The sequence below is a fragment of the Curcuma longa genome, chromosome 20, assembly GCF_044706935.1.
Source record: "Curcuma longa cultivar G26 ecotype Majalengka, Jawa Barat chromosome 20, ITB_CL_G26_1.1, whole genome shotgun sequence".
Lineage (NCBI taxonomy): Eukaryota > Viridiplantae > Streptophyta > Magnoliopsida > Zingiberales > Zingiberaceae > Curcuma > Curcuma longa.
Genome location: NC_133880.1, coordinates 7,065,437 through 7,091,109, shown reverse-complemented (window position 1 = coordinate 7,091,109; position 25,673 = coordinate 7,065,437). Strand labels below are relative to the sequence as shown.

At 37.7% G+C, this 25,673-nt stretch overlaps 4 protein-coding genes across 6 annotated transcripts; 3 read left to right on the top strand and 1 right to left on the bottom strand.

Moving 5' to 3' along the window:
- Positions 1-669: 669 nt before the first annotated feature.
- On the top strand, positions 670-10,988 carry LOC141812975 (uncharacterized). The gene is made up of 12 exons (XM_074700904.1): positions 670-831; positions 3,453-3,554; positions 3,748-3,834; positions 3,929-4,564; positions 4,736-5,218; positions 5,813-5,874; positions 5,959-6,067; positions 7,572-7,651; positions 8,970-9,272; positions 10,256-10,364; positions 10,428-10,500; positions 10,731-10,988. Exons 1-10 carry the CDS (start codon positions 670-672, stop codon positions 10,260-10,262), a joined length of 2,031 nt encoding a protein of 676 aa, XP_074557005.1. The 3' UTR covers positions 10,263-10,364; positions 10,428-10,500; positions 10,731-10,988.
- Positions 10,989-11,839: 851 nt separating this feature from the next.
- On the top strand, positions 11,840-12,727 carry LOC141812974 (putative CCR4-associated factor 1 homolog 9). Its single transcript, XM_074700903.1, has one exon. It carries the CDS (start codon positions 11,840-11,842, stop codon positions 12,725-12,727), a length of 888 nt encoding a protein of 295 aa, XP_074557004.1.
- A 3,275-nt stretch (positions 12,728-16,002) lies between these two features.
- LOC141813268 (phototropic-responsive NPH3 family protein NPY4-like) lies at positions 16,003-20,808 on the top strand. Of its 3 annotated transcripts, none has more exons than XM_074701204.1 (5): positions 16,003-16,267; positions 16,463-16,780; positions 18,271-18,340; positions 18,649-19,827; positions 19,963-20,808. In XM_074701204.1, exons 2-5 carry the CDS (start codon positions 16,719-16,721, stop codon positions 20,500-20,502), a joined length of 1,851 nt encoding a protein of 616 aa, XP_074557305.1. In that variant the 5' UTR covers positions 16,003-16,267; positions 16,463-16,718; the 3' UTR covers positions 20,503-20,808. The 3 variants fall into 3 exon arrangements, with proteins under 3 accessions (XP_074557305.1, XP_074557306.1, XP_074557307.1); XM_074701205.1 differs by having other exon boundaries at positions 16,003-16,272; XM_074701206.1 differs by lacking the exon at positions 16,003-16,267 and adding an exon at positions 16,301-16,396.
- An 837-nt stretch (positions 20,809-21,645) lies between these two features.
- Positions 21,646-22,863, bottom strand: LOC141812972 (uncharacterized). Its single transcript, XM_074700902.1, has 4 exons — positions 22,766-22,863; positions 22,251-22,306; positions 21,770-21,860; positions 21,646-21,694 (listed from the first exon to the last, which is right to left on the bottom strand). Exons 1-4 carry the CDS (start codon positions 22,861-22,863, stop codon positions 21,646-21,648), a joined length of 294 nt encoding a protein of 97 aa, XP_074557003.1.
- Between the last annotated feature and the right edge of the window lie 2,810 nt (positions 22,864-25,673).

The window sequence follows — 25,673 nt, the reverse complement described above, 5'->3', positions numbered from 1 at the left end:
TCCTCAGTAGATGCAGTCTCCCATGATGAGGATGATGCGGAGGTCCTGCATGAATCAGTAGAATCAGTGGAACCAGAGTGAGATGTACCTGATTCTTCGCTGGCCACTGAGCTGTTGCCATCATCCGTTTCCCAATCGGACGAGGTGCGACTTTCGGATGCAGAGTGTGAGGAAACACCTTCTGATCCGGTGGATGAAGCATTCTGGCAAGGACAGTCGGGCTGGGACTGTACTTCGTCAGATGAGGATGATGCTTCACATGCACAACAACCCCAGACTGGTTGCTGTGGAGACGAGTTTTCATAACTTCCCTCATCGTAGTCTGGGTCGCTCCAGACCTCGATAGATGCTTGTTCGTTGTAGAGATCACTTGTCCCATAATTAAAAGCATATGATTGTTCTTCACCATCCGAGTAGTAATAGTATGATCCTTCCATACCTTCTTGATGATCTCGGACAAAGGTTGAGCCGAACGGGCTTGTGCTTGATGTAGTTACCAACGTTGAAGACGGTGGCTACTTCCTGACACAACGAGGCCTACTCTCGTAGCCTTCACCTCAGAGTCTCCTTGCTGCGCCTTCTCGCGTCTTACGGCGAATATCTCTGATGTCCTTCGGCGAGTTCAGCGGTCAGTAGACTTCGCACACAAACGCCTTCGTTGCAAGCAACATGCAGCTCACACAGCGCCTTGCACAGCTCACACCTCCTCAAGACTCCTTTCAAGCTTTGATACCAGGTTTAGATGTTCGGCTTGTGGATCGTCTCTCAGTTCTCAGCTCAGGATGGAGCCGGCACCTAGGGCAGAGAACAATTGGAGAGAAGGGGGCACAAGTGAGAAAGAATTGCTCGTCCCCTCACTTCCAATTACAAGGGGGCTTAAATAGAGAAGGAAAAACCTTGAATAGGAAAAGATTAATCATCACATGCCGGGTGCTCATTGGGCCCCATCGTCACATGTGAAGATTCATTTCTTCTCCCTTAAGTCTTCCTTTCTTCTCTCCTAAGTTACGACACATACAAGTGGTGGGACAACACCACTTACAAGAGACACATACAAGTGGTGGGACAACACCACTTACAAGAGTTTTAATCAAAACTACGGGCTCAAAACCGTGAGCACCACTGGTTTTACGAAACCAGGAATCCAAGTGGACCCCTGTTGAACAGTATGGCACATGGACGGCCACCTTTGGGTGCTTTTCAGGCACACTGTTCGACACGACAAAAGAAAAATCCGAGCACTTACACATCGGCCCGACACTACCATGTGGATGCGAAGGGAATCCGGGTCCACCACGCTCCATTATTGACTCTGGTGTACAGCCTTCTGACGGCTGGCTGTACGGAGCCGTCGCTGGTTCTTGCCTGACGGACCAGCAACTCCGTCACCAATCTTCACGGCATCTGTCGCAGCCGCTTTCCGTTTCTTTTGCACAGGATTCCAATGGAAGCGTCGTCTCCTCGGCCTTGTCGATTTGTGATTGACTTGGGCCGGACTTGCTTTCTGGGCCGCGATTGGATTTGTTGTAGGTGCCGAGATGACTTTCTGAACAGTACAAGGCTCATGGGCCTGCTTCTGCTCGGTCACCTTCCTCTTCTCCTGGCGTCGCCCTACGCCGGAGCTATTCATCTTCCTCCGTCGTTGGATACCAGTAAGTAAAGGGATCGTCTCTCAGTTCTCAGTTCAGGATGGAGCCGGTACCTAGGGCAGAGAACAATTGGAGAGAAGGGGGCACAAGTGAAAGAGAAAACAAATTCTTCTATTGATTTACAAGAGGGAAGTAGGGCACGAGAATTGCTCGTCTCCTCACTTCCAATTACAAGGGGACTTAAATAGAGAAAGAAAAGCCTTGAATAGGAAAAGATTAATCATCACATGTCGGGTGCTCATTGGGCCCCATCGTCACATGTGAAGATTCTTTTCTTCTCCCCTAAGTCTTTCTTTCTTCTCTCCTAAGTCAAGACACATACAAGTGGCGGGACAGCGCCACTTACTAGAGCTTTAACAAAACCGTGGGCTCAATACTATGAACGCCACTGGTTTTACAAAACCAAGAATCCAAGTGGACACCTGTTGAACAGTATGACACATGGACGGCCACCTTTGGATGCTTTTCAGGTACACTGTTCGACACGACAAAAGAAAAAGTGGGCATTTATACATCGGCCCGACACACACATGTGGATGCGCTGAGAATCTAGGTCCACCACGCTCCATTATTGACTCTAGTGTACAACCTTTTGTCGGTTGGCTGTACAGAGCCGTCGCTGGTTCTTGCCTGACGGACCAGCAACTCCGTTACCAATCTTCACGGCATCTGTCGTGGCCGCTTTCCGTTTCTAGTTTGACCGAAAAGGATGGGTTGACCAAATCCCATGCTCAATTGACCAATCAAATAATTCCAACCTTATTTGCTCATTCATGCTAATTTTGCTTTGATCTGATCGACTCCTATCCCAAGTTCGGTCGACTCTGACCTGATCAACTCGATCGGCTTGATCAGTTGACGCTCCTCCTTGGTTTGGTCGACCGATCCTGACCGATTCCAACCCTGCACAAACATGTTAGTTTCCTGCAAAACAGATTTAGAACACAACAGATAATATATAAGGAAAATAGGTTTGACAGTCTTCGGACTGTCCGGTTCTGACTTCGAATTTCCAACCGAAAACTCTAGGTTGAACCGACGCCTACTGTTCCCTCTTCCGGGAAACGCGCCCTCACCTACTCCCCTCAGGAGAGATTACCTGATGCCAGCCCGGTCCTCTAGACCGATTGGACTTTCTGCCTAGGGTTACCGCCCCCTAGGACCTAGGGTTACCGCCCCCTAGGTTTTTTCTCCACCTAGGGTTATCACCCCCTAGGACCTAAGGTGGAAACCCTAAGGTTGCCACCCCTTAGGGTTTCCACCTTGCCTAACCGCAGCTAGGACTTTTGCCTAAGAACACTTAGGACTTTCCTGCAAGCTTAATCAAGCACATTAGATAACAAATAATCTTAACTTTGAATCCCTTTGCCATTATCAAAACTTGGGTTTGATCGTCGGATGCTTCCCGCACCAACAAATAATTCTGAAACTATTAACGGATCAACATAATGGAAAGAAAATGAGAGCAAACAGTAGAGAAGAAAAAAACAATCTCCTTAAATCTTGCCTTAGGCAATCATTTAGGGTGCCGACAAAGTTCTGATAGTAACGACCTTAAAAAATTTTGCTTGGATTTTTGTTTGAATCTCATCATCTTAACTCTGGTGGACTTTATCCCTTTGTTTCTATAAAATTGACTACTCGATCATTTTGATTTTGAGAAGTAAATTGGATTGGTGAAAATGAGATACCTTGCTTTCTCTTATCGAGAAAATGTTTAACAGGCTTTAGCAATAGAAGTAACAACCTTGCTTAGATTGTATATCCAAATTCATTCTTCTTCTTTTGTTTTTGCTGTTGCAGGAAAAAGATGCTGATTGTCACTTCCATGTCACATGTTCTATATATGTCAAGCAACAGACTGAAGTTGGAAGCAATTGCTTCCTGGATATTATTTCTACAATGGTATCGTAGTTGTTGCATACTTTTTAGGAAGATGATATTGCAATTTTTTAATGACAAATGTCCAACAGTGTCACAATTTTGATCCTGTTTTTATGTCCAAATTCCTTTGTCTGGTATCTCGACATTAATGTTTTTTGATGTCATATATCAAACCCTCATAATTAATGCAACTAAAACTCTTTCTCTGATACAGGTTCCTTTCTTGGGTCTTGAAAGTGGATTTGTTAGGCATCTAGTGGGAAAACTTTTTGTAGACATGTCAAATCTTCTAGCTGTATTTGTACGTTCTTTGAGGTTCTCAAGAGTTTCCTCAGTATGCCAGAGAATTGTAATCACACTATAGTTTGTGTTCATTCATTATTTTTGTTAAACAGAGGACCAAATGGATCAGATTCGTGCGCTTGCTATGGATCTTCCATGGGCTAGCAATGTCAAGTATCATTTCAAGCTCATCTATGTCAACTAGATCTATTCATATCCCAAATGAAAGCTGGTTGCAGTCCTTTACGAAATCTGAGTGGGCTAGAATGGAAAATTCAGCTTTTGATATTTCAGCCTTTGTTGATCTTTTGCACTTAAAAGTCTTTGAAATCAATTTGTATATGGTGGAAGGTCTCTTCCAAATCTTCCGCAACATTCTAAAATCTTCAAAAAATGATATAAATAATCTCGAAGGAGCGTATACATATCTTGCTTTATCATCACTGCTGAAGATGCCATGGAGTTGGTTGAATGAAATTCATACTAGACGTATTAGTTCTGGAGAAGATGGATTGCTTGGCAGTAAAAACTTTTTGCCAAGGTCCACAGATATGCTTTCTGGGGTAATTCTTCAACTTCTCTGTTCCTTGTGTGAGCAAAGGGATCTGATAGATGCTGAGAGTGTTTCCGCTGGAGGCCATGTCGTGTATACTGAGTTTGCAGAGCTAGTGATTAAGCTTCTGCCGGGTTTCTTTGAGCACTTTAGATGCAAGACGAGCCTCTCTAGATACTTGAAACACAAGTTACTGGTATACCTTCAATTAGTTTTTTGAACTTTGATGGTTATTATTTTCCAAGTGACATAAGTTGTAAAGAATTTAACTTCTACTAACCTGTAACTTAGCATTGAGTTCAGTCTGTCAACCACCAAGCTATTTTAAAACTACATGTCATTGATTGTGTTTCTATGCTTTATACAGATGATGATGGTTAGACTCAGGTCTCACGTTCAGGACAATGTTTCCCACCTGGTTTTGTGGCTAGAATTGCTTAAACACAATTTTCAAGATCTCCTATACATGCCTTTATCGGATTGTGATGTTGATTCTGCAACTGTTGTAAAAGAATCTCCATTTTTGGCTAATTCTGATGATGGGGACAAGTTGCAGAACTTATGTAGCAAACACTTGTGGAGACAGATAACTTTTCTCTTTCTCCATTGTTGCTTCAGATTGGTCCACTTGGACAAGGAATCTGGCTACCAATTTCATTGCGGAGCACAATCTTCTTGTGTCACTTCCCCATTGAAAGTCTGTGGCAAACTTGGCACCTCAATGGGTTTAATGCAACTTTTTGAGTGGCTTCAAAGATTATTTCCGCTGGAAAATATTGTGGACTACGAAAGTTTCAGGGAATCATGTTGCACTTTTGCTACATTCTTCTTACAACTTTATTTGGAGGAGGTATACTTTTCAAAATTTCTCGCTTTTACCCATCGACTTCTTTCTTTGATTGGTTTACTCTTAATTTGCTTCTCAAATGTGTTACTGAATCTTCCATTGATTCACAGTAACACTTGGTTTGAGCTTTAAGGGGCCTATTTACGGGATTATGTGACCTTATCAGAAGCTGCTCTAATAATTGTAAAGCAATAGAATAGAGTGGCTGGGTTTGACTGACCTTTATACTGGTCACGAACTTAGTGCTGAGCTAACTTTGAAAGTTTCATCTGTTACAACTAAGATTCTTGAAGCTCCTTAGGATAACATCCCTGCTTTCAGCAACAAATATAGGATGACATTAGGTTACTTGTTTTTCAAGCTTTGCATCCAGAGATTCACAAATCAATTTGTTCTTTATATTCACCATGTAAAGAATATTGTGGTATCAGGCAAAATAGTCATTGCCAAAGTTAACACTCAGTACCCAGAATTCCAAATGGCTCATATTTGGCTTTTGATTTCTGTGTCTGTAAACTTGGACAACTAATCTTTGCCTTCCTTATCTAATGAGATTCCTTTTGTTTAATATTTTTCATCTTGTAAACTGTAATGCAGGATGACATGCTATTTGATATCTTGTTGCAACTTTTGGATGCTCCAGTCATTAACTTACAGATGTGAGCTGCAAAATTATATAGTAATCAGTGATTATTCCATAGATGAAGAAATATCTAATTAGCTTTTTTTTCATAAAATTTCAACTGCAGCAGTGGAGAGGAAATGCATTTTGAGGAGGAGAAGAAGAATGCTATTTTTGTTATTTCCAGTATCTTTAACCCTATTTACCTTTTCCATATGTTTCTTTTGCTGGTAAGTTGATAAGATGCTAAAAACATTATATATTTGATTTCTTGTTAGTTTTTCTTGGGTTGAAGTATGCATGTATTATGAGTTAAACAAATGTGTAAATTGCATTGCTGAGATGTATCCTGATTTCAAAATTTAAACTGCAGGGATGAAGTAAAAAATCATTCGTGTCCTTCATTTTTTATGGAACAGATGAAGTAAAAAACCACATTTACTTGTTTCATAATTCTTGCAAGAAATCTATTTAAATGTATATTCCTCCATTGATGATTGAGATGCATCAATTTAGCAAATGTATTATTTCCATTAACACTTTCTTTTATTGAGCATAAATAGTGCTAAGTTTTACTAGAGAATATGGACAGGATGTAGTGTAATGGAGAAAACACACGATTCTAAGGCTAGATTCTCTTGAGGTGATTCTTGCACAATAATGGAAAAACAGTATTCTACTTATCACTTGCTAAAAGGTGGAGATTTCTTCTCAATCAGGAAGCCCTAAAAGACAGTAATATGAACAACTACAACAACAACACAAGCTGTGTGTCTAAACAATTTAGGATCATTGTTCTTTATTAACTAATATTTGAAGCTCTAGATATATTCGTGGGGGTCAGCTTAAGATACGAAACTCTAGATAAATAGACAATTTCAGTTTGAATTTAATAATTCAATGTATTCCTCATTAATAAGAGTACATTTTTGTTGTTGCCCGGATATGATATTTTTTCCTATTCTGGTATTTGAAACTTTGAGACTTGCAGCCCTGGTTAATGAAGGGCCCAAGAAACTATCTGGTTATGAATTGGTTGCCAAACTCATTGGGGATGCTTGGCTACAATTCCAAATCCACTATTATCAAACTATTACTTTAATTTTCACAACACTGTTGGTTGCTGACTACTCATAATCTTAACATACATATAATAGATGTCTAAGAGTTGACTATTTTGTCATTTAGTTACTCTTGAAATGCAGTGATTGGATGACTCACAAATAGCTAAATCCTAATATTATTTTATCTGATGAAGAGTTCTGCTAATCTATTGCAAGGAAAATAAACAGAAAAGAGGTTGCACTATCAAGTAATGGGTATGCTAATAACCATCTGGGGTTCTATTGTAGGAATATAAGAAATATGAGAACTCTATAATTTTCTTCCATAGGTTCAGACGTTGCCAGCTTTATATCACTATCGAAATCCATGAAGATATTAGGTCTCATTCTACTTACACTTGTTTCTTTCAGTGAACATCTTACTCTACATTGGTATAGCGTAGCCAACAACATGGAGAAAGTCTATCTATTAAGTAAGCAATCCCAACATTAAATGACTTTGCCGACAATCATCCCTGAAAGTGACATAAATGAAACTTACAAAGTTATAAGTGCAAAATAATATTGCCATTATAAATTCCCACCGTATGTTTATCATACCTCTGTTTGGGCAATTGCCAACGCCTTAATGAACATCTAGATGATGTTTCTCTTTTTCTTTTGATGGCAGTTACATTATGATCATCTGGTGCTTGTTGACTATCTAATTTCGAAAGATACAGGAATTCGTTTTCTGCAGTATCTTTTAAGGTACAATTACTTCTGTAATTATTTTGCTTTCTGTTATGTGAAGGCAAACTGCCTTTTCTCTGCTACTTTTTTCGCTTTAATATTGTTTATTTTTCGCAAATGAGAAGTTTAGCAGTCTTAACAATGAAAATGTCGATTCATAGGATTAAATATTTGATACGATAATGGGAAGCTAATATCCATTCAACTTCTAGAAATTAAAGAAGTGATTGCTTTCTGATTCTTGAACTTCACTAATTTTCCTCTACCGTATTTAGTCTAAAATTGTATGCATGAAGTGAGCCCATAAGAAATTGAGAGGTAACTACAATTGAAATGGATCATAGTTCACGTCGAATATTTATCTAGTTTTGATTGCTTTTATTTTTTCATGATCACTTGCATAATTGGATAGAGTTTGTGGTTCATAATGCTGACTAAGATGGACCTTTCTAAACACCATTACAATAATTCCTCTGTAATGAACTTCTAAAAATTGTTTGCTTTCTTGAAAGTTGTTTTTTGACAATTAATTTTACCAACTATAGAGTCATATATCTGGTGTTTAATAAAAGAGAAGGGAACATATACATGAATGAAAAACCTTTTGAATAATGATCTCTGGCCTCTTGAGTTGAGCAGTGAGGCTTCTAGTTTCTTCTATTTAGTAGTCCTGATTTAGTTTACATATAGGGCTTTAATTTATTCACACCATATTCACATTATGGAGTTCACTTGGTGATTTTAAGTGCCATTATTTCTTGTTTGTTTTGGAGGCGCTGATATTTTCTCTGTTTTACCTTAACCATATTATATTTCTATATTCCAAGATGGATACCTTGGCAATGAGATAGTTTCCATTTGCCTGTGTTGTGAGTTTGAAACACTGTAACAAAACTCAGTATAGAATGATTAGCCTGAGTTCTGTTCTCCATTATAGTGGTAGGTAGGAGCACGACATCAGGAGTAGGCAACCGATATTTTTTTGCTCTTTTTTGGAAAATGCATGTACCATTTTTACCTGCATGATTGAAGAATTGAAACCACGACCTGAAGCACATGGCTGCTGGCCAGTTGCCTCAACAACCACATTGGAGTTGTCAGGAGAGCAGCACTACTCGAGAGTTCTCTTTTGTTTCAGAAATTCTGTTATGCTTTCTTTAGTTTGTTAAGGAATCTTCTTTGAGCTAAATAAAATCTGTACAAAACTACAAATAATGAAGCATACATTCATAACTAAATATCAGCCACTATCATCTATTGCTGCTTGTCAAGTAATCTGCTGAAATTTAAACTTATTTTTTAGATTAAAATGATTAATTACAAATCATGGCACCAGGTGTCTGCGAGTGATTTGCACATTCTGGCAAACTTTTGTGGAGTTATCATTTGAAGGCGAAAAGAGTCAGCCTAGGCACAAGAGAAGAAAGATAATGAATGATAAATTAGAAGCACCACCTTCAAGTTCAACAACTAAAGGGCAAATGCCATCAAAGCTTTTCGCTGTTAGTGATGCAGATAAGAGCATATTGCAACCAAATTTTGAAAATGCTATAGTTTGTTTGCTTAACTTAAAGAAAACTGTGGAAGATCTTCATCGAAAGGATTTATTTCCTTACAATCCAGAGCCCCTTATTAGAAGGTTTGCCATGTTATTATATGATATATCTTTCTTATGAATCTGTCAACAATCAATTATGTTTACTTAATAGCTTCTTAAGTTGTTTTTGTTATGCACCTCCAACAAACTTCGACACAAATGAAAGCTAGATTGGTGGATCAGGAAGTATGACAAAGGAAGCACATCGGATACCATTGTTCTGTGTGGAGGGTTTGGTATTAATTACCTGAGGGTTGACACTATTCTCATTTCTGCCTATCCTCAGCCTTCGAGAAATATGATTACTGATTTGTTTCAGCATGATGACATGCCCATTTTGGACTTTGAGAATTAGATGAATTATGCTACACGTGTTAGAAATTGGGCACCTTTGTTTACTTAATATCTCATCCCTTGCAAGGGTTTATGTACCAACTTATCAGGTTGTTAGAACATTTCTCTTATACGCCTGCACAACAACAAAAGTCCCAACTATGTGTGTTGACAACATGGATATTATGATTGTTACTTGGAGATGGGTTAACCTTAAAAGAAATGCACGTAGGATTTTTCATCATGAGATTTTTGGCTTAGTTATGTACTAATTATCAAGGACTAATGCCTCACTAACTTTTTTCATCTGGATTTAGCATGGGCAATTTTTTAAAGAAAAATATAATGAAGCCCCCCAAACCCCCATCTTTTTAAGGTGGGAATGGGCAATTGTTGTGATTCTCTTATACAGTAATGTGTCATTATTTATGATCATCTTATTTTTCATAAGCACATTTGTAGATATGTTTTTCTCTTCATGCGATCTATTATTTATTAGCCACCAGGAGATAGGATGGTGAATTTGTTAAGATTGTCTGCTCATGTTAGTTGTGTTGTTTGTTTAGTATCCACGAAAACATCTGTCGGAGAATCATCTTGCATTTGCACTTTAGTAGGTTTAGACCTTATTGACCGGATCATATTGCTAACACTTTTTCATTCAGTTTAACCAGATTTGAGTCACTCTGCAGCAAGTAGCAGCTGCAATTTAGAAACCACACCATGGTATTAGTCTCGTGTCACATGAATGCGATCAGTAATGTACCGCATGAGTTGCTTTTCATTACTCAGGATGCACAGGTAAGCATACAACATCTTCCTCTGCTTCTCACTATTCGATTAATTCAAAGCTAAGATCAACAGGTTCAATGAAGAGACTCCAGAAGAACATCCTTGCACTACTGCTTAGATATCCATGACAAGCTCCTCCTTTTGGGTCAGTGTTCCTTCATCTTTTTCTCCAGCTTTCGAGTTTATGCAAGCCTTTTTCCATTTTATTTCTACTGTTTGCTGAACCACGGGCTCTCATCTCCAACATCTTTTGGAATCCTACTTTGTTTCGACCAATCAAATACGTCTTTTTTAAAAGTAGAGCATGATCATCCGCCAATACTATATAACCTTGCAATGCTAGAAAGAATGAACAATGAAGAGCTCATTTTGCAGGTTTCAGAAGCCATGGTGAGCAGGGAAGAATCCAAAGGAGTGGAGTTATAATGCTTTAGTGTTGATCAGGTACTTCCCGAGTGCTTGTCTTTTTGAGGAGACTGATTTAATCAGTTAGTCCGTTCGAGCTGATCGACCAGATTGGTCTGGTTGACAGATCTCTTCGTCCAAGTGATTCGGTTGGTCCGTTTGACTCAATTGGTCCGAGTGAACCAAATCTTATGTTCAATTCAATTGGGTGTGTTTGGCCTGGCTCAATTGCATTGATTCTTTCTTAACACGGATTTCCTTCATAAGCACCAAACAAAGGAAAATGCCTCTTAACGAATTTTTATAATATATTATTGAAATAATAAAAATAAAGTAAAATTTTAAAGATATTTTGCAGATAAATCATTTTCCTATGAACAATGCCTTCCGCTCATTTACACAATTGAGACAAGGCTTTTGCTAATGAAGAATTTCAAACTTGATTGCTACTAGAATATCTAAATTGTTTGTAAAATAATTTGATAGACTGAAAATTTATTGATTTCATTCATACTCTACATACTTCAAGCTTCATATCAGGAAGCGTATAATCATTGTAGAGGCGACAAATCAGGCATATCATATTAATTCATTTTATAAATAGATCATGTCTTGTGTCAATTTTAAATTATATATAATAATAGTATAAAATTTATTAATATTTTTTATATTAAATTAATTGTTTTAAAATTATTATATTAATTTAATTTAATTTTACTTAGTAAACAGATCAATCGCTCTCATACATTTATATATTTAACAAGTGAAGTGGAATTTTCTATTTTTATTTTTGTTAACTATATTTTAAGTCGCGATGGATCAATATTGTCCAAAAAAAAAAATGTAAAATGAAGAGGGTTGCTTGTTTCTGAGGTATTATGTAAAAAATAAAATATAAAATAAAATTGACGGCAGTGACGGAGCACCGCCTTTGGATTTACATCTATAAATACAGAGGCCCAGTCCAAGTCCGCCCCGCCCCAGCCAGTGCTCTTGTCTCTGTTTTCTTTTCTGCGCTCCCGGCGATTCGGCGATTCGGCGATTCTTCTTCTTGTTTTCTGCTGGTGTCAACCTACGCAATGATAACCCTAATCCCTCACGAGCAGCGGCATCCTGTCGATCTTCTTCATCCTCAGCATCCGGTCGATCTTCTCCATCCTCAGGAGCAGCAGCAGCGGCCGGTCAGGGTTCGACGAGTATGGGCTTCAAATGTAGACCTCGAGTTCTCCATCATCGCCCAAGTGCTCCCTCGATTTCCGATGGTGTCTTTCGACACTGAGTTCCCGAGATGCACCGTCCTCCCGCAGAAGCCGCACTACCTTCTCTCGGCGGACGAGCGCTACGCTTTCTTGAAGGCCAACGTAGAGCAGTCGAAGTTGACCCAACTCGGCCTCACCCTCTTTGACGCCGATGGCAATCTTCCCGGCGTTGGAGAGGCGTTCATCTGGGAGTTCAATTTCTGCGACTTTGACGTCCGTCGCGACCTTTTCGATTACAATTCGGATGGTATCGATTTCCGAATGCTATTCCTCAAGGGGATCGACCCCTGTCGCTTCGCTGAGTGCTGCCACCGCGCTGGTCTCCTGCGCCATTGCCCCTGCTGCCCCACCGCCGCAGAATGGATTGCCTTTAGTAGCGAATATGACTTCGGTTACCTGGTGAAGGCTTCGTCTTTGGATCAACGCTTACCAGAAACTCTGCAAGAGTTTCTGCTGCAGGTGGCGTACTTGTTCGGTAATTTTCTGGATGTGAAGAATCTGATGCGCCACTGTGATGGATTGTTCGGCGGGTTAGAGAAAGTTGCGAGGACGATGGGGATAACGCGGGAAGTTGGCTACCCGCATGAGGCCGGGTCTGATAGCCTGTTGACTGCGAGAGTTTTCTTGGAGATGAAGAAACTTTGCTTCGATGACGAAGAGACTGACATGGCACGCTATAGGAATGCCATTTGGGGCTTTAGGGTTTAGTCTTCACTCTTCAGTGTGCCAACTGATGAAATTGTTTAGAGCAATTATTTAGTGTTTTTTTTTATTGTTGATGTATGGATGATGACACCCAAACTGTATTGTGCAATTATTCAAAATATGTTTTTTTTTAAAAAATTTGTTATTGATGAATGTATGAATTGAATGGACGATCAATTGCCCCTCGGGCATAACTGAGTCGGTTACAGCGCAGCAGAGTTGCAGAAGAGGACAAGAGTTTGAATCCTGGCGAAGCCAAGCAATACCCTCTTGCGTCGTGACCAATTGCAATTTCCTGATTTACCTCCTCACAAATGGTCATGGGGCCGTTAAGATGGCGGATTCCACCTTTTTGCAGAAGAAAAGAATGGACAATCAATTTACAAGAAAAATATAAAATTATTTAATTGAAAATTTCATTAAAAAAATCATAAATTTTATTAACTTTCAGTGAATAAAATTCATAAAAAATTGAAAACTAAATTCTTTACTAATTTATCTGAAATTTAATTATAACTTTTATTTTTATGTTTTATTTAAATAAATCAAAGAAATAGAATATTCTATATTTTTTTATAATTTTAAATCATATACCTATAGAATATATATATACTAAATTATATAATTTTCATTAAAATTCAGTACACTAACCAGGCCCTAGCTAGATGGGCCGCTCGGTCCAGGCCCTTCTTCCAAATGGGCCGGTATGGCAAATAAATTTGCTAAATTTGCCAAATTTATAAATAAAAACTTCTTTATCTTCATAATTATAATTTGAAGTAGACAATTCAGTTATTTAATGTTGGTCCACACAGAGGCAATCAAAATCTAATTTCGGTGGCATTAATTGATTTTTTAGAAATAATTATTCAACTTCAAACTTTAGACAAAGTTCAAAAATAAAGAAATTGACATTTGACAAGTAACACTGTCTAATATCTCAGCCCTCCAATTCATTATGATTGGCCAAATTCCTTTTCAATCTTAATTATAGGTCAATTCTTGATTATGAAAAGTTTGTAAGAATGCATTCGTGTGTAAAGTGAAAACAACACACTACTTCGACTCATTAGCGATTAGTTTGCCAACATTAAAATGCTCTCGTCAAGTTGGCAAAAATAAGGTTTATATATTAAGGCGACGGACCCTATGCCGTGTGAATGGTTGCCATGCGTACGACTTTCGGTAGGCTCACCCATTGGTTGTCTCTATGGGAAAGTCGGACTCAATCAAAGATAGACACTACACATGAAGCCGTTGAGCAAGACTCACTATCACAACCTAGAGCATCTTTTGCAACTTGTTTAACACATTCGTCAAAAATATCGTTTAAACACTTTCGGCTTAATCTAAATTCTACAATCACCCACCCACATAAGGCTTGAACTCAACCCTTCAACAAGCTCTTAATCTATTGATAATTGTATCTTAGACTTGAGTTAACACATGAAAGAAAAGGATTGAGAACATGAGCAAATAGATTATTATTATTATTATTATTATTATTGATTAAATGATTATTGTGATCTAGAAAAAAAATAGAACTTTATTGTTGTATCTTTTTACTATAAAAGAAAGAAAGGATCTCTAAAACGACAACAACCTACTTGTGAAAAAGAAGATGACATAAATTGTAGTGGGGGACAAGATCTTTGCCCACGGATGGAGTTGTCCCCAATTTGGGTAGCATTTGATGATTTAAAGATAGAGAGATTGATTGATAGTTGAGGTCCCAAAGAAGGAAAATGACATCAAAAATAATACACGAGCACATTTAATGCCCTCATCAAATACCTTATCCTAGCTCGCTCAATAGATTGCAACAATGATTTTCTTTATTTGCCGGCCTCTTAATTTAAAGTTTATCGATCGGTTGAGGTGGAGAGTTATCTTCAATACGGATGGGTCGAAGTGATGGTTCATTGGGGTATCATAAATGATATATCGATGATCTTCGAGTGTTAGGATAGGTGTTACATTCGAAGAAGTTGTGACTAGAGGTTTTAGGATACATTTGTGAAGAACTTTTGTTTAAATTAAAATTAAATTTATTTATTTAGAAATTGTTTAGCAATAGAAGAAGCTTCATCTTTAGGGTAACTCTCTCTTTTCTTTTTTTTTGTTTTATAGATATAAGTTGTGTTTGTTGGATTACTTCTATCAAAATCCTCATTTAATCATGTATCAATTAGATACTTCAATATGATTCATAATCATAGTACGTTCACGGCAAAGCCGCGACAATACCCTTCTTCGTCATGATCAACTGTAATTTTTCGATTTATTTTCTCATAGATGGTTGTGGGATCGATCGTGTGGAGCCATTGGGGTGGTGGATTTCACCTTTTATAGAAATTGCAAAAATAATCATAGTATGTTCACCCTTAGGGCACGATGCAACAGTAAAGATACTTGGTGGATCTCCAGAAAATTATAGGTTAATCCTTGACTAGAACATACTTATGCAGTATTTGATGGAAAAACATAGAACGCAAGGCAAAGTACGATTACCCATGAGCCTGTGGGCCCATTGGCGGAGCATGCCTCTCATCAGCTAGGAATAATCTATGAAGATTGGCTACCGATGTATGATAACATGAACACTTCTCATATTTATTCTAAGTAAAAAATTTCTATAGGATCAGACCGAATCCAAAGACAGGATTAATTATCAATCATCTTCAAGGATCTAGTATGTTCACTTAGATCAATTGGACACCTAGATACGACTCATAATTAATGTAAGATGCATTAATAAAACACCTCTTTTGCACCACAAACGTCTCTTTATCCATAGCAATTGGATCTTTTTCTCTCTTCCATCCATCCTCAAGGAAAAAAAAAAACATAAGATTTAAATTCACAAAATTAAACTCAAAATTTCTCTTTAATATTTTTTAACAAATTGAAAACAAAGGAAATATATATATATATATATATATATATATATATATATATATATATATAATATAAATAAAAATCTCAGCGGCGAGCGACGGAATCTATCACAGAATCCGATAAGCTTAACTTAATTGGCGAATGAGACTCCACAGCGCACAGTCCTCACCACCCACCACCACCGTCCTCAGGCGACCCCTCCACCTCCACCCCCTTCCACCCTCCGCAGTCCGCCCCACAGGCACAGGGACAGGCACAGGGACAGGCACAAACACAGCCAACCCATTGGCTAGAGGCATAGGCTGGTCATGTGGAAGACTGTGCAAGAGCAACAAATAACACATGACGTTGCTTTTGTCCCATCCAACCCACCACCATCCTCGACATCAACTGGACAGTGAGCCACACAGACACAGAGGTGCTCTTCCACAGTCCAGCCTTTGTCCCCTTCTCCTGCCACCCTTCCTTCCTTCCACTGCCATCGTTGCACGTAGCCACCTGCTCCTGCTGCTTCTCTTTCTTTCTTTCTTTCTTTTTCCATGGCCGTTCATCAGGGGTTATATAGAGGTCGCCAGAGCGCCCTGTTCATCCTAGCACTCATCATTTTTTTTGTTTGTTCACTCTGTCGACCAAAAACGATGAGAGGTGAGGTGATTATTTTCCTTCGAGGTTGCAATGTCTAAGCTTTCGTTTTGCTCTCTCCTTGTTCACTCTCTAGCTTTCTTCTGGTTAATGGTCATCCATGGTCTCTCTATTTTGTAAAGTGGAACAAAAGTGTGCTCTTTTACTTTCTTCAATCTGTTTCCTGCAGCAGTTTAATGCTTTAGGATGTGGTTGCAGGCGACTATGGAAGATATTGAAGGCGTCTCGGACAGGTTCGGAGACTGATACTGTGTCTTAGGGTTTCCCATCTGTTGGAAGAAGGTTTGAGATTTGGTCTTCTCCTTGCTGAGGAAATTCACCATCCACCAACCCTAGAACAGACCTTTCACGTGTGCCTAAGGTTTTGAAGGGGAAAGTGATCATAATTAGGGTTCTCAGCTTCTTGCAGCTTTTAGAGGAGAGATTCTTTGAGTCTTTCTTTTGATTTGGAAAGATGAAGTATATGAAGCTTGGATCGAGGCCAGATGCCTTTCAATCTGATGGGAACAATATCAGGTGAAGCTCTTGTGATAATTGATCTTTTATTGTTGAGAAAATGGAAGTTGAAATTGCCTGTTAGCATTTTCTTTGTTCTGTGTGTATATCTAAGGAAGGCAGCTCTCTTTATGAAGCAAATTGCCTTTCTCTTGTTCTTCCATGTATATGTAGAGGGAGAGAGAGAGCTCCATGAAATAGACAACTATGTGATAAAAAAAAGCTTATTTTGAAGCCATTTATTTCACCGAACATTTAGCGATGAGTTATAAAGTACAGATTCTACACCAGTTAAGAGGTCTTAGAGGCTAAAATTCAAGGTTTAAAATCTCTTTCTGATCTAGAGTTTCAGTGCCTACACCAGAATGAAATACTTTTAGCGCCATACAAAGTGTCAACATATCCTACTGGTGGTGAATTAGAGGTGGAGGATGGAGCTGAAAAAGAAGAATGTACCTAGAGAAGCCATTCCGCTGGTTCTTCCAAAGTCCACAAAAGTTATTTGAGCTTTAACCATTTTGAGTGCGGTCCTCAGGGAGTTATTCATGAGTTGAAGAAAATTTTCACAAAGTTGTCCCACTCACTGAGTTGTCATAAGCTTAAGCAAGCCCCTTTGCATACAAAAGGTGTGAGATATTACCAGTTGACAAAGAGGAGAAATTGTTTCATATCTTCTCACTCACAGAATGCTTGCATATCATGGAAGGAAATACTCCTTCCTTTTTTTTTTTTTTTGATAATTTAGATGTCCAGACTTTTCCCAACTAATCTTGAAGTAACCTTCCCAGATAAATCCATAGCACAACTTATGTACACTCAGAGACCGAAAAAGAAAAAAACTCTCCTTTCTTCCACCTATTGTGACCATTCTGTGCATTGGTGGGCAGATGGAACAAGATGTTTAACTCGTGCCAACTGACACGATATCTCAAGTCATTTGGTCACTGGCAGTGAAATCATGTCAACAGGGGTGACATAATGACATTCACCCATGCCAACATAGTATCATTGTTGATAACCAAAGGCTTCTGAAGGCATGAGTTTCAAAATTTTTCAGAAAAATGCTTTTATCTACTTATTGATTGTCCCTAGCGGTTAACTTGAGTTTCTGAGACTCTTAACATGAAGACTTTATATGGAGAATCTGAATTTTTTACAACATGTGGATACATTTTCTCTTGGACTGAAAGTAGTCTATCTATAAATTTTTATTCAGAGAGTGATGGTTTTAGAAGTATATTTTATCATAAAAAGTATTTAAAATGTACAGTGTTGTAATGAATAGGATAAGGAGACATTTCATTTTTAACACAGTTGCAATCATCACATAGTTCGCTGTCAGCTTCTCCAGTTTCCTCTTTATTCATGCCTATATGTTCAGAAATTGAGTTTATTCCCATGTTACCTTTTTAACAGATTTTCCATATCCATTATGTTTTTTTTTTCTTTTTCATACATATTAGAAGACTTCAGTTCTTTCATCTGAATACTAAGTTCTGAGAATTATCCAGGTTTGTTGCAGCTGAACTGGAAGCTGACATTGTCATTAGTGTAGCAGATGTGAAGTTTTATCTACATAAGGTAGCCACTGTACTCTCAATTGATATGGCATAATATATTTAAGCTTTTCACTTTGTCCTGAATTCTTCTTCTCTTTAGGTTTTTTTTCCTAGGGGATGTTTTTTTAGCTATAGATGATCTTATTAGACATCTTTGGTTGCTTTTCTTTCTATAGTTTTTTCATGAAATTATAGAATTCATATGTGATTTTTTAGTACTAGATATATTCAGGTTGAATTGTTTGTGATCCTCATTCTGATGCCATATTTTCACTCTAAATATTCCCCCCTATGGATAAAATCTCATCTTTTTTTTAATGGTATATGCAGTTCCCTCTTCTATCGAAAAGTTCTCGCTTGCAAAAGCTGTCAGCAGCTAGAAATGAGGACAGTGAGATCGACATACCTGACATTCCTGGTGGCCCAGCTGCATTTGAGATCTGTGCTAAATTTTGTTATGGCATGATTGTTACCCTCAACGCGTACAATGTCGTTGCAGCTCGCTGTGCTGCAGAATACCTTGAAATGCATGACACTGTTGAGAAAGGAAACCTCATCTACAAAATAGACGTCTTCTTGAGCTCCAGTGTTTTGCGAGCTTGGAAGGATTCGATAATAGTTCTTCAGACAACAAAGTCTTTGCTACCATGGGTGGAGAATATGAAGGTAGTCAGCCAATGCATCCACTCTCTAGCTTCAAAAGCGTCCATCAATCCTTCTGAGGTAGATTGGTCATACACCTACAACATGAAGAAAGTTGCATCTGAAAATGGAATTGATGAGCTTTGGAATGGAGTTAGGAAGCAACAGTCTGTCCCCTCAGATTGGTGGGTTGAGGATCTCTGTGATCTTGAAGTGGACTTATATAAGCAGGTTATCATTGCTATCAAGGCGAAGGGGTTGGTGTCAAATGATGTGATTGGAGAAGCTCTAAAAGCTTATGCTTACAGGAGGCTTCCAGGTTTTCAGAAAGGCAGAGTGATGACTGCAGGAATCAATTCTGCAAAAGTTCGAACGATACTAGAAACCGTTATTTGTCTATTGCCAACTGAACCAGGTTCAGTTTCATGCAGTTTCTTGATCAATCTTTTAAGAACTGCACACTTGCTGGAATGCGAAGGAATATGCAAGAAAGAATTGATCACTAGAATTGGATCCCAGTTGCACGAAGCTTCTGTGTCCGACCTTTTATTTCCAGCAACAACAGGGGAGATTGCGCATGATGTTGACTTGGTTCTAAGTATTGTGGAAGAGTTTGTAATGCTTGACAACGACATTGCTCGAACCAATCCCGAGGACACAGAGGAAGTCGTAGAGGTTAGGAGCCCAATCTTTGTTTCGCCAAATTCAAAAGTTGCTGTTACAAAGCTCATTGATGGGTACCTCGCTGAAATTGCAAAAGATCCAAATCTACCTCTTTCCAAGTTTATAAGGCTTGTCAAAATGGTATCAGCTGCCTCAAGACCGGTGCATGATACACTTTACCAAGCAATTGATAAGTATCTTAAGGTAATTATCGAACAGCCTTCATTCCAACCCCAATAGATTTTTCTTTAGGATCATATGGTTCCTCTTCATATTGGATGTTCTTTGGCAATTGAATAATTCTATCTCTTGATTGTTTGCTTTATGATGCTGATGTAGGAGCACCCGTTTCTAACAAAGAGTGAAAGGAAGGAAATATGCGCTCTGATGGACTGCAAGAAGCTGACGACTGAGGCCCGCATTCATGCAATTCAAAACGAGCACCTTCCTCTTCGTGTGGTGGTTCAAGTTCTCTTCTTTGAGCAGATGGGAGCATCAGTGGGTGGTGCAACTGAACTGCCTGAAAATGGTAGACCTCTTTTCCTTCACGAAAATGCTGCCTCCTACGGGAGCTCAAGATCGTCCATCACAACAAACACAAGAGACGGATGGGGCAGTGTCCCTAATTCTCTCGAGCCTATGAGCTTGGCCTGTAGCGGCGGAGAAAGTCACAATGGATGCAATGATGCTGATAAGAATTGTGATCACAAGGGTAACAGCAAAGTCAAGGGAATACTGATGCCCAAGAAGATACTGAACAAGCTGTGGTCAAGCAAAGTTGGCGAAAACAGCAGCTCCGACATGTCTGAGAGCCCTGACTCCACTACTCTGGAATCCAAATCGGTTCATTCAAGGAACACAAGACACTCAGTGTCATAGCAACAACAGAGAGATCCAAATTAGTTTACTTTAGTGAAAGCTGGAGTGACATTGAAGCATACCAGATGTCATGATTGAGCATTTTGAATCAACTTTGCTCAAGAAAGTGCTGCTGAATGATAACCCTTGCTTTCTTTCTTTCTTTTTTTCATGTACCATTAGATGGCTGATGTAAGTGGGTTTGATGTGAAATGTAAGTATCATAATTAAGATTCGATGTTGATATAACTGGCTTGAATGTGTGCTAAACCTTTTGGAAAGAAAGAAATTTTGATGATCATGTGAAGATGCATCAGCCTTGGTTTACTTGGTCCAAACAAATACAGAAAACTCACTTGTGTTCCCTTTCATAAATTAGCATTACTCAGTCATCAGTCAGATATAAAATAATCCCAAGCTCAAGGAATGCTCAATTACAACTGCTAATTATTGATCGATGTATCTTTTCTTCTTTTTGCTGCTTCAAAGATTGCTGAAATATTATTGCATCAACTGCTCATAAGTAGTCCGAAACACACTCAAAGATGAGATCAAGACATAGATCACCTTTCCAAACTGTTTGACACGAGACAAGTTATTGCATTCTTGGGTTCTTGTTTGGGCATCAATTGATTGTCCCATGGAACAGCTTCATGTCCAAGCAAGATCTCAAATCTTCATCATTTGTGTCAGATCACTGATAGCTGCATTTCTCTAGAACCGATATTATTTGTCTTCTGAAGTAATTCTGATCATCAGGGCTAGAATCATACACTGAGGAATCATCATCAGTGAACTAGACGTTCTGAAGATCACTCAATTTTGTTTACCAATGATACCATGCATCCTCTCTAAAACTAACAATTGTTTTACAATTTGCTTTAAGCTTCAGTTTAATCTCTGAACAACTACCATCAAATGCAAGCTCATTACTGGGTTCTGTTCCATCTGAGATATAAAATATTTCCCCAGCAAATTCACATTGTACATGTATCTAACGCATTTTGGGCTTCATTCTCCTGTTCAGAATGCGCACTAACTGCACGGCCACTTTATATTCACTGAATCATGAGACATGGAGAAGTTCTCAGAAAATTATAGGTGGTTATGGTTATTTCAGGATAATTAAGTCCAAAGAAGTTACCTTTATAGTAACAGGTTTCTTTATTGTAGGATAATTAAGTCCTTGAGTGAGTTAAGTCTCCAAGAAGCCCTGATACAGTCAAAGCATGAATGATGAGCAATAATATAGACTCATGTACTTCAGATCCATGTTTTTCCAACTTACCCACTAGAAGATACATTATTGGATGGTTGTTCCACTGCTGTAGAGCTTGAAGGTGGTGAATTGTCAGGCAAAGTACCATTCTGTTTCAAAACTGTTTATTTTAATCCATGTGAATATATTGAGGTGTCAGTCATAGCCAGCCAACCAATGGGCTAAAAACAACCCATTGTGCTTTTTCTATCCCTAGAGAATTAAAACTAAACTAAAATCTTACAAAATTAGTCATAATTTATTGAAAAAATATTTAATAAATTGTTTATTTTTATAATTTTGTATGATTTTAAATTTCAGAATCAAACCATCCCGGGAGCAATGACAATAAAATCATGATCCATTAAACTAAAACTTATTGCTTTACCAAACGTATATGACTCAAAACTGAACATGATGAATTAGAGCAATAACAATCAAACTTATTGCTTTTTGTCCTATGGAAATCAATGCATATTTCTTATTTCTTTGAAGGAACCATTGGTTATACCTTTGATTAACGTAAATAGGGCGGTGCAATGAATGGGGCTGTAACCAATGCTAGAACTAGGGAAGGTTAATGAAATCAAGCAAAAATTGCAAACTACTAGAGCATCACCAAGCCATATCTTCTCGATACTCCAAGATTTGGTTGAGCTCCACAAATAGAAAATCTATGTAATGTGCTAGTCTTGGACTCTAAGGACCCATGATAACATCATAATTTGTTAAATTATAAACAAAAACAGTATCTATGTAAAATATGTTCTGGCAATTTTGTTGTGATGCAAGTAAGCTAGATAAAGCATGACATTTTGAACCTTTCCAAGGCACAACAATCTTGACCTTTCTGATACAAAGCATGCCCGTAGACTAGCCATGGCAATCAGATTCATATGCTTTTCCTCTTGTATGTGCTACACATCTTCATGAATATTGGCTGCCACTCTCCTTAGTCACGTTAAGATTTTAAGGTTATATATGTAGCAAATTTAGCAACTCAGAAATAGGAGTAGATAAATCTACCTGGAAAACCGCTGTGTTGTTGAACTTCCATTTATTGATGCAATGGCCGGAGCAGAATCACCAGTCTTGCCACCAAACACAGGAGATGAAGAAGCCATTAGACAAAGCTCCAAGAAGCAACTGCACACAATGAACAATATTATCCAAAAAATCCACTTCCCGCTTTGGATAGCACAAATTAGCCTAAGCCATTTGCTCGCACTCAGTCACTCCTACCAAAACTGCCTAACCGCTCAAATTGCAACTTTTCTTGGTAGTACTTAGATCTGATAGTTAGGTATATGAAGTGATCGTTTCAATTTGGAAGAAAAATTCTGTAAATTCCTATTCTTTGTGGCTATCAAAGCACGTAGAGCAAAAAGAAACATCATGCTTACATCGGAATTTCCACCCTTTCCTTCAGGCTTCACATGGCGAATCCAGGTTTCCAGATGGGCGCCCTAAGGTATGCATCCCCTAGAGCATGTAAAAATTCCGGAATAGCTACTACACCAGAAGGAATGGAAGTTGCTGCAGCATAACAAAGAGTAAGAAATCATCTACGACATAAGACTATCCCACATCCGGGCAACCATTGTTCATATCACATCGGAAGTCGATCTTACCCGCGACCAGAGATGCAGAAAGGTTTTAGGCTTAAGAGAGGGATGGAGCCTGCCATGGCTGATACTATCTCGTGGACCTCTTCTTAGGAAGAAACCATAACGAAGAGGAGGAAGAAAAGGACTGCCGGAGGATTCCTCCGCCGCGTCGGTGATCTCGACGGCGACGGTGATGCGTAGGAGGTGTTCGAAGGGAGATGCGTAGGTGAGGCGAGCGGTTCGATCCGGCCGGCCTAAACTGAAAAAAAGGCAATTTACTTAACCACGCAATTTACTTAACCACGCAGTTACTTTTCCAAAATTCTTACTTAGTCACGCAGTTGCTTTTTCAAAATTACTTAAAAACACGTAGCTAAGTTTTAAAATTAAAACATAAAAACACATATCACTTATCAAATCTGTACCAATTTGCCGCCCCTCCACATTTGCTCATTCGCTCGTCCCCATTAAGCACCAAATTACCACATGCGTCCGAACCAAAACTCAAATCCGAACCACACGTGCACCACATGCTATCTACTCACCTTTTGGCGTGCGAAGCTCTGTTAAAACTGAGATGTCACGCAAAAGTAGTGTAATTACTATTCCGATAGCTCTACAAAAACCCTAAAGCATTTAACATCTAAATTCTTGTTCATGCTCTTACAAATCATATCGCCGACGACATCTTATTGTTCACTCTAAACAATCCAATCACATCATTGGTGGTGACTAAAACCCAACCCATGATCAAGCTTTTCGCTTTGATACATACATGTATGTTTTTTTAGATGTTTTTTTTCTTATTTATAGATTAGCATTATCAATTGTTTTCACTTACTATTCTTCTATGATTTTTTAGATATCTTTTTTTTTCCTATCAATTTTTTCTTTAATCACTATCTATTATTTATAAAATTTTTCATTCGTAATATAATTCATTAATTTTATTTTTTTAAAATTTAAAATAAATTTATATATATAATTTAATAAAATAATTATTTTAATAAAAAAGTTGTTAAATTAATAAATATAATTTTTTATTTTATTTTAATAAAATAATTTATTAAAATAATTATTTTAATAAAATAATTTACTAAATTTTTCATAAAATAATTTATTAAATTAATAAATATAATTTTTTTTAATTTTATTTTTTAAAATTTAAAATAAATTGTCACTTTTAAATGTATAAATATTTAAATTAAAATATATTGAATTAGTTAAATCAATTTTAATTAAGTTTCATAATACATTCAGTTTTAAAATCGAAAGGTAATCATAAAAAAAAAATTTAGTTAATCTCCAGAATTATAAAAAAAATCTTAGGTTGCTAAGATAATCATATTCTCAAATTATACTTCATTTACTGATGTGGCGGTGATATTGCATTACTTGGAAATCGATCATAACCTGAATCAAACAAAATTATCATCGTTGATAACTTTAAATAGATAACCAAGATTATCAATAATAACCCCCAACCAAACGCTCCTTAAAAGTTTTGTACATTGAACTATCTTTTATAGGATTGAAAAAAATAAATATGATCAATTCATTTAACATAAATTTAATGTTCTTAGAGTCAGTCAATAGTTATTGATCAAAAGTACTTATGACACGTTTGATTCAAGTTATTATGTATAATTTTAATTATATTATTATCAGATAATCACATAAGCTAAGTAAAATATAATCTAATATTATTTATTTAAGTTTAAGTAATACAATAAAAATTTATTTGAAAATTTTGATGTATAATTTAGTTTAAAAGTTTTAGTATTTAGAATTTAAGAAATAAAATATATAATAATAATAATAATATTATTATTATTATTAATGATGATATATATAAATAAATAAATTCAAATAATATTTTAGATTTTTTTTATTATTTTAGAATCCGTTGCAATCGCCGCCACCGCCTTTGCAACCGCTGCCGTAGTCGTCACCGCCTTTGTAGCCGCTGCTATTGCCACCTGCCACCTGCCACCTCCCGCCCCAGTGAACCAAGGAACGACAATAATGTCGAACCTGCACCGCCCTAGTTGACTATGCTCAACAACTAGCCCCGCGAGCCCTCACGCGCGAAGGAATGATGACAACGTCGAGCCAACCCAACTATGTTAATTCTTATTAATCACAGAATCAAGAAAAACCTCACTCTGACACGGTAATCACATTCCTGAATTTATAACCCTTTATTAATATTTCGTTATATGGTGATAATGTCATATTACTCGAAAATCGATCATAATCTAAATTAAACAAGATTATTATTGATAACATCAACTATAATAATGAACCAAACATGCCCTTAATGACAT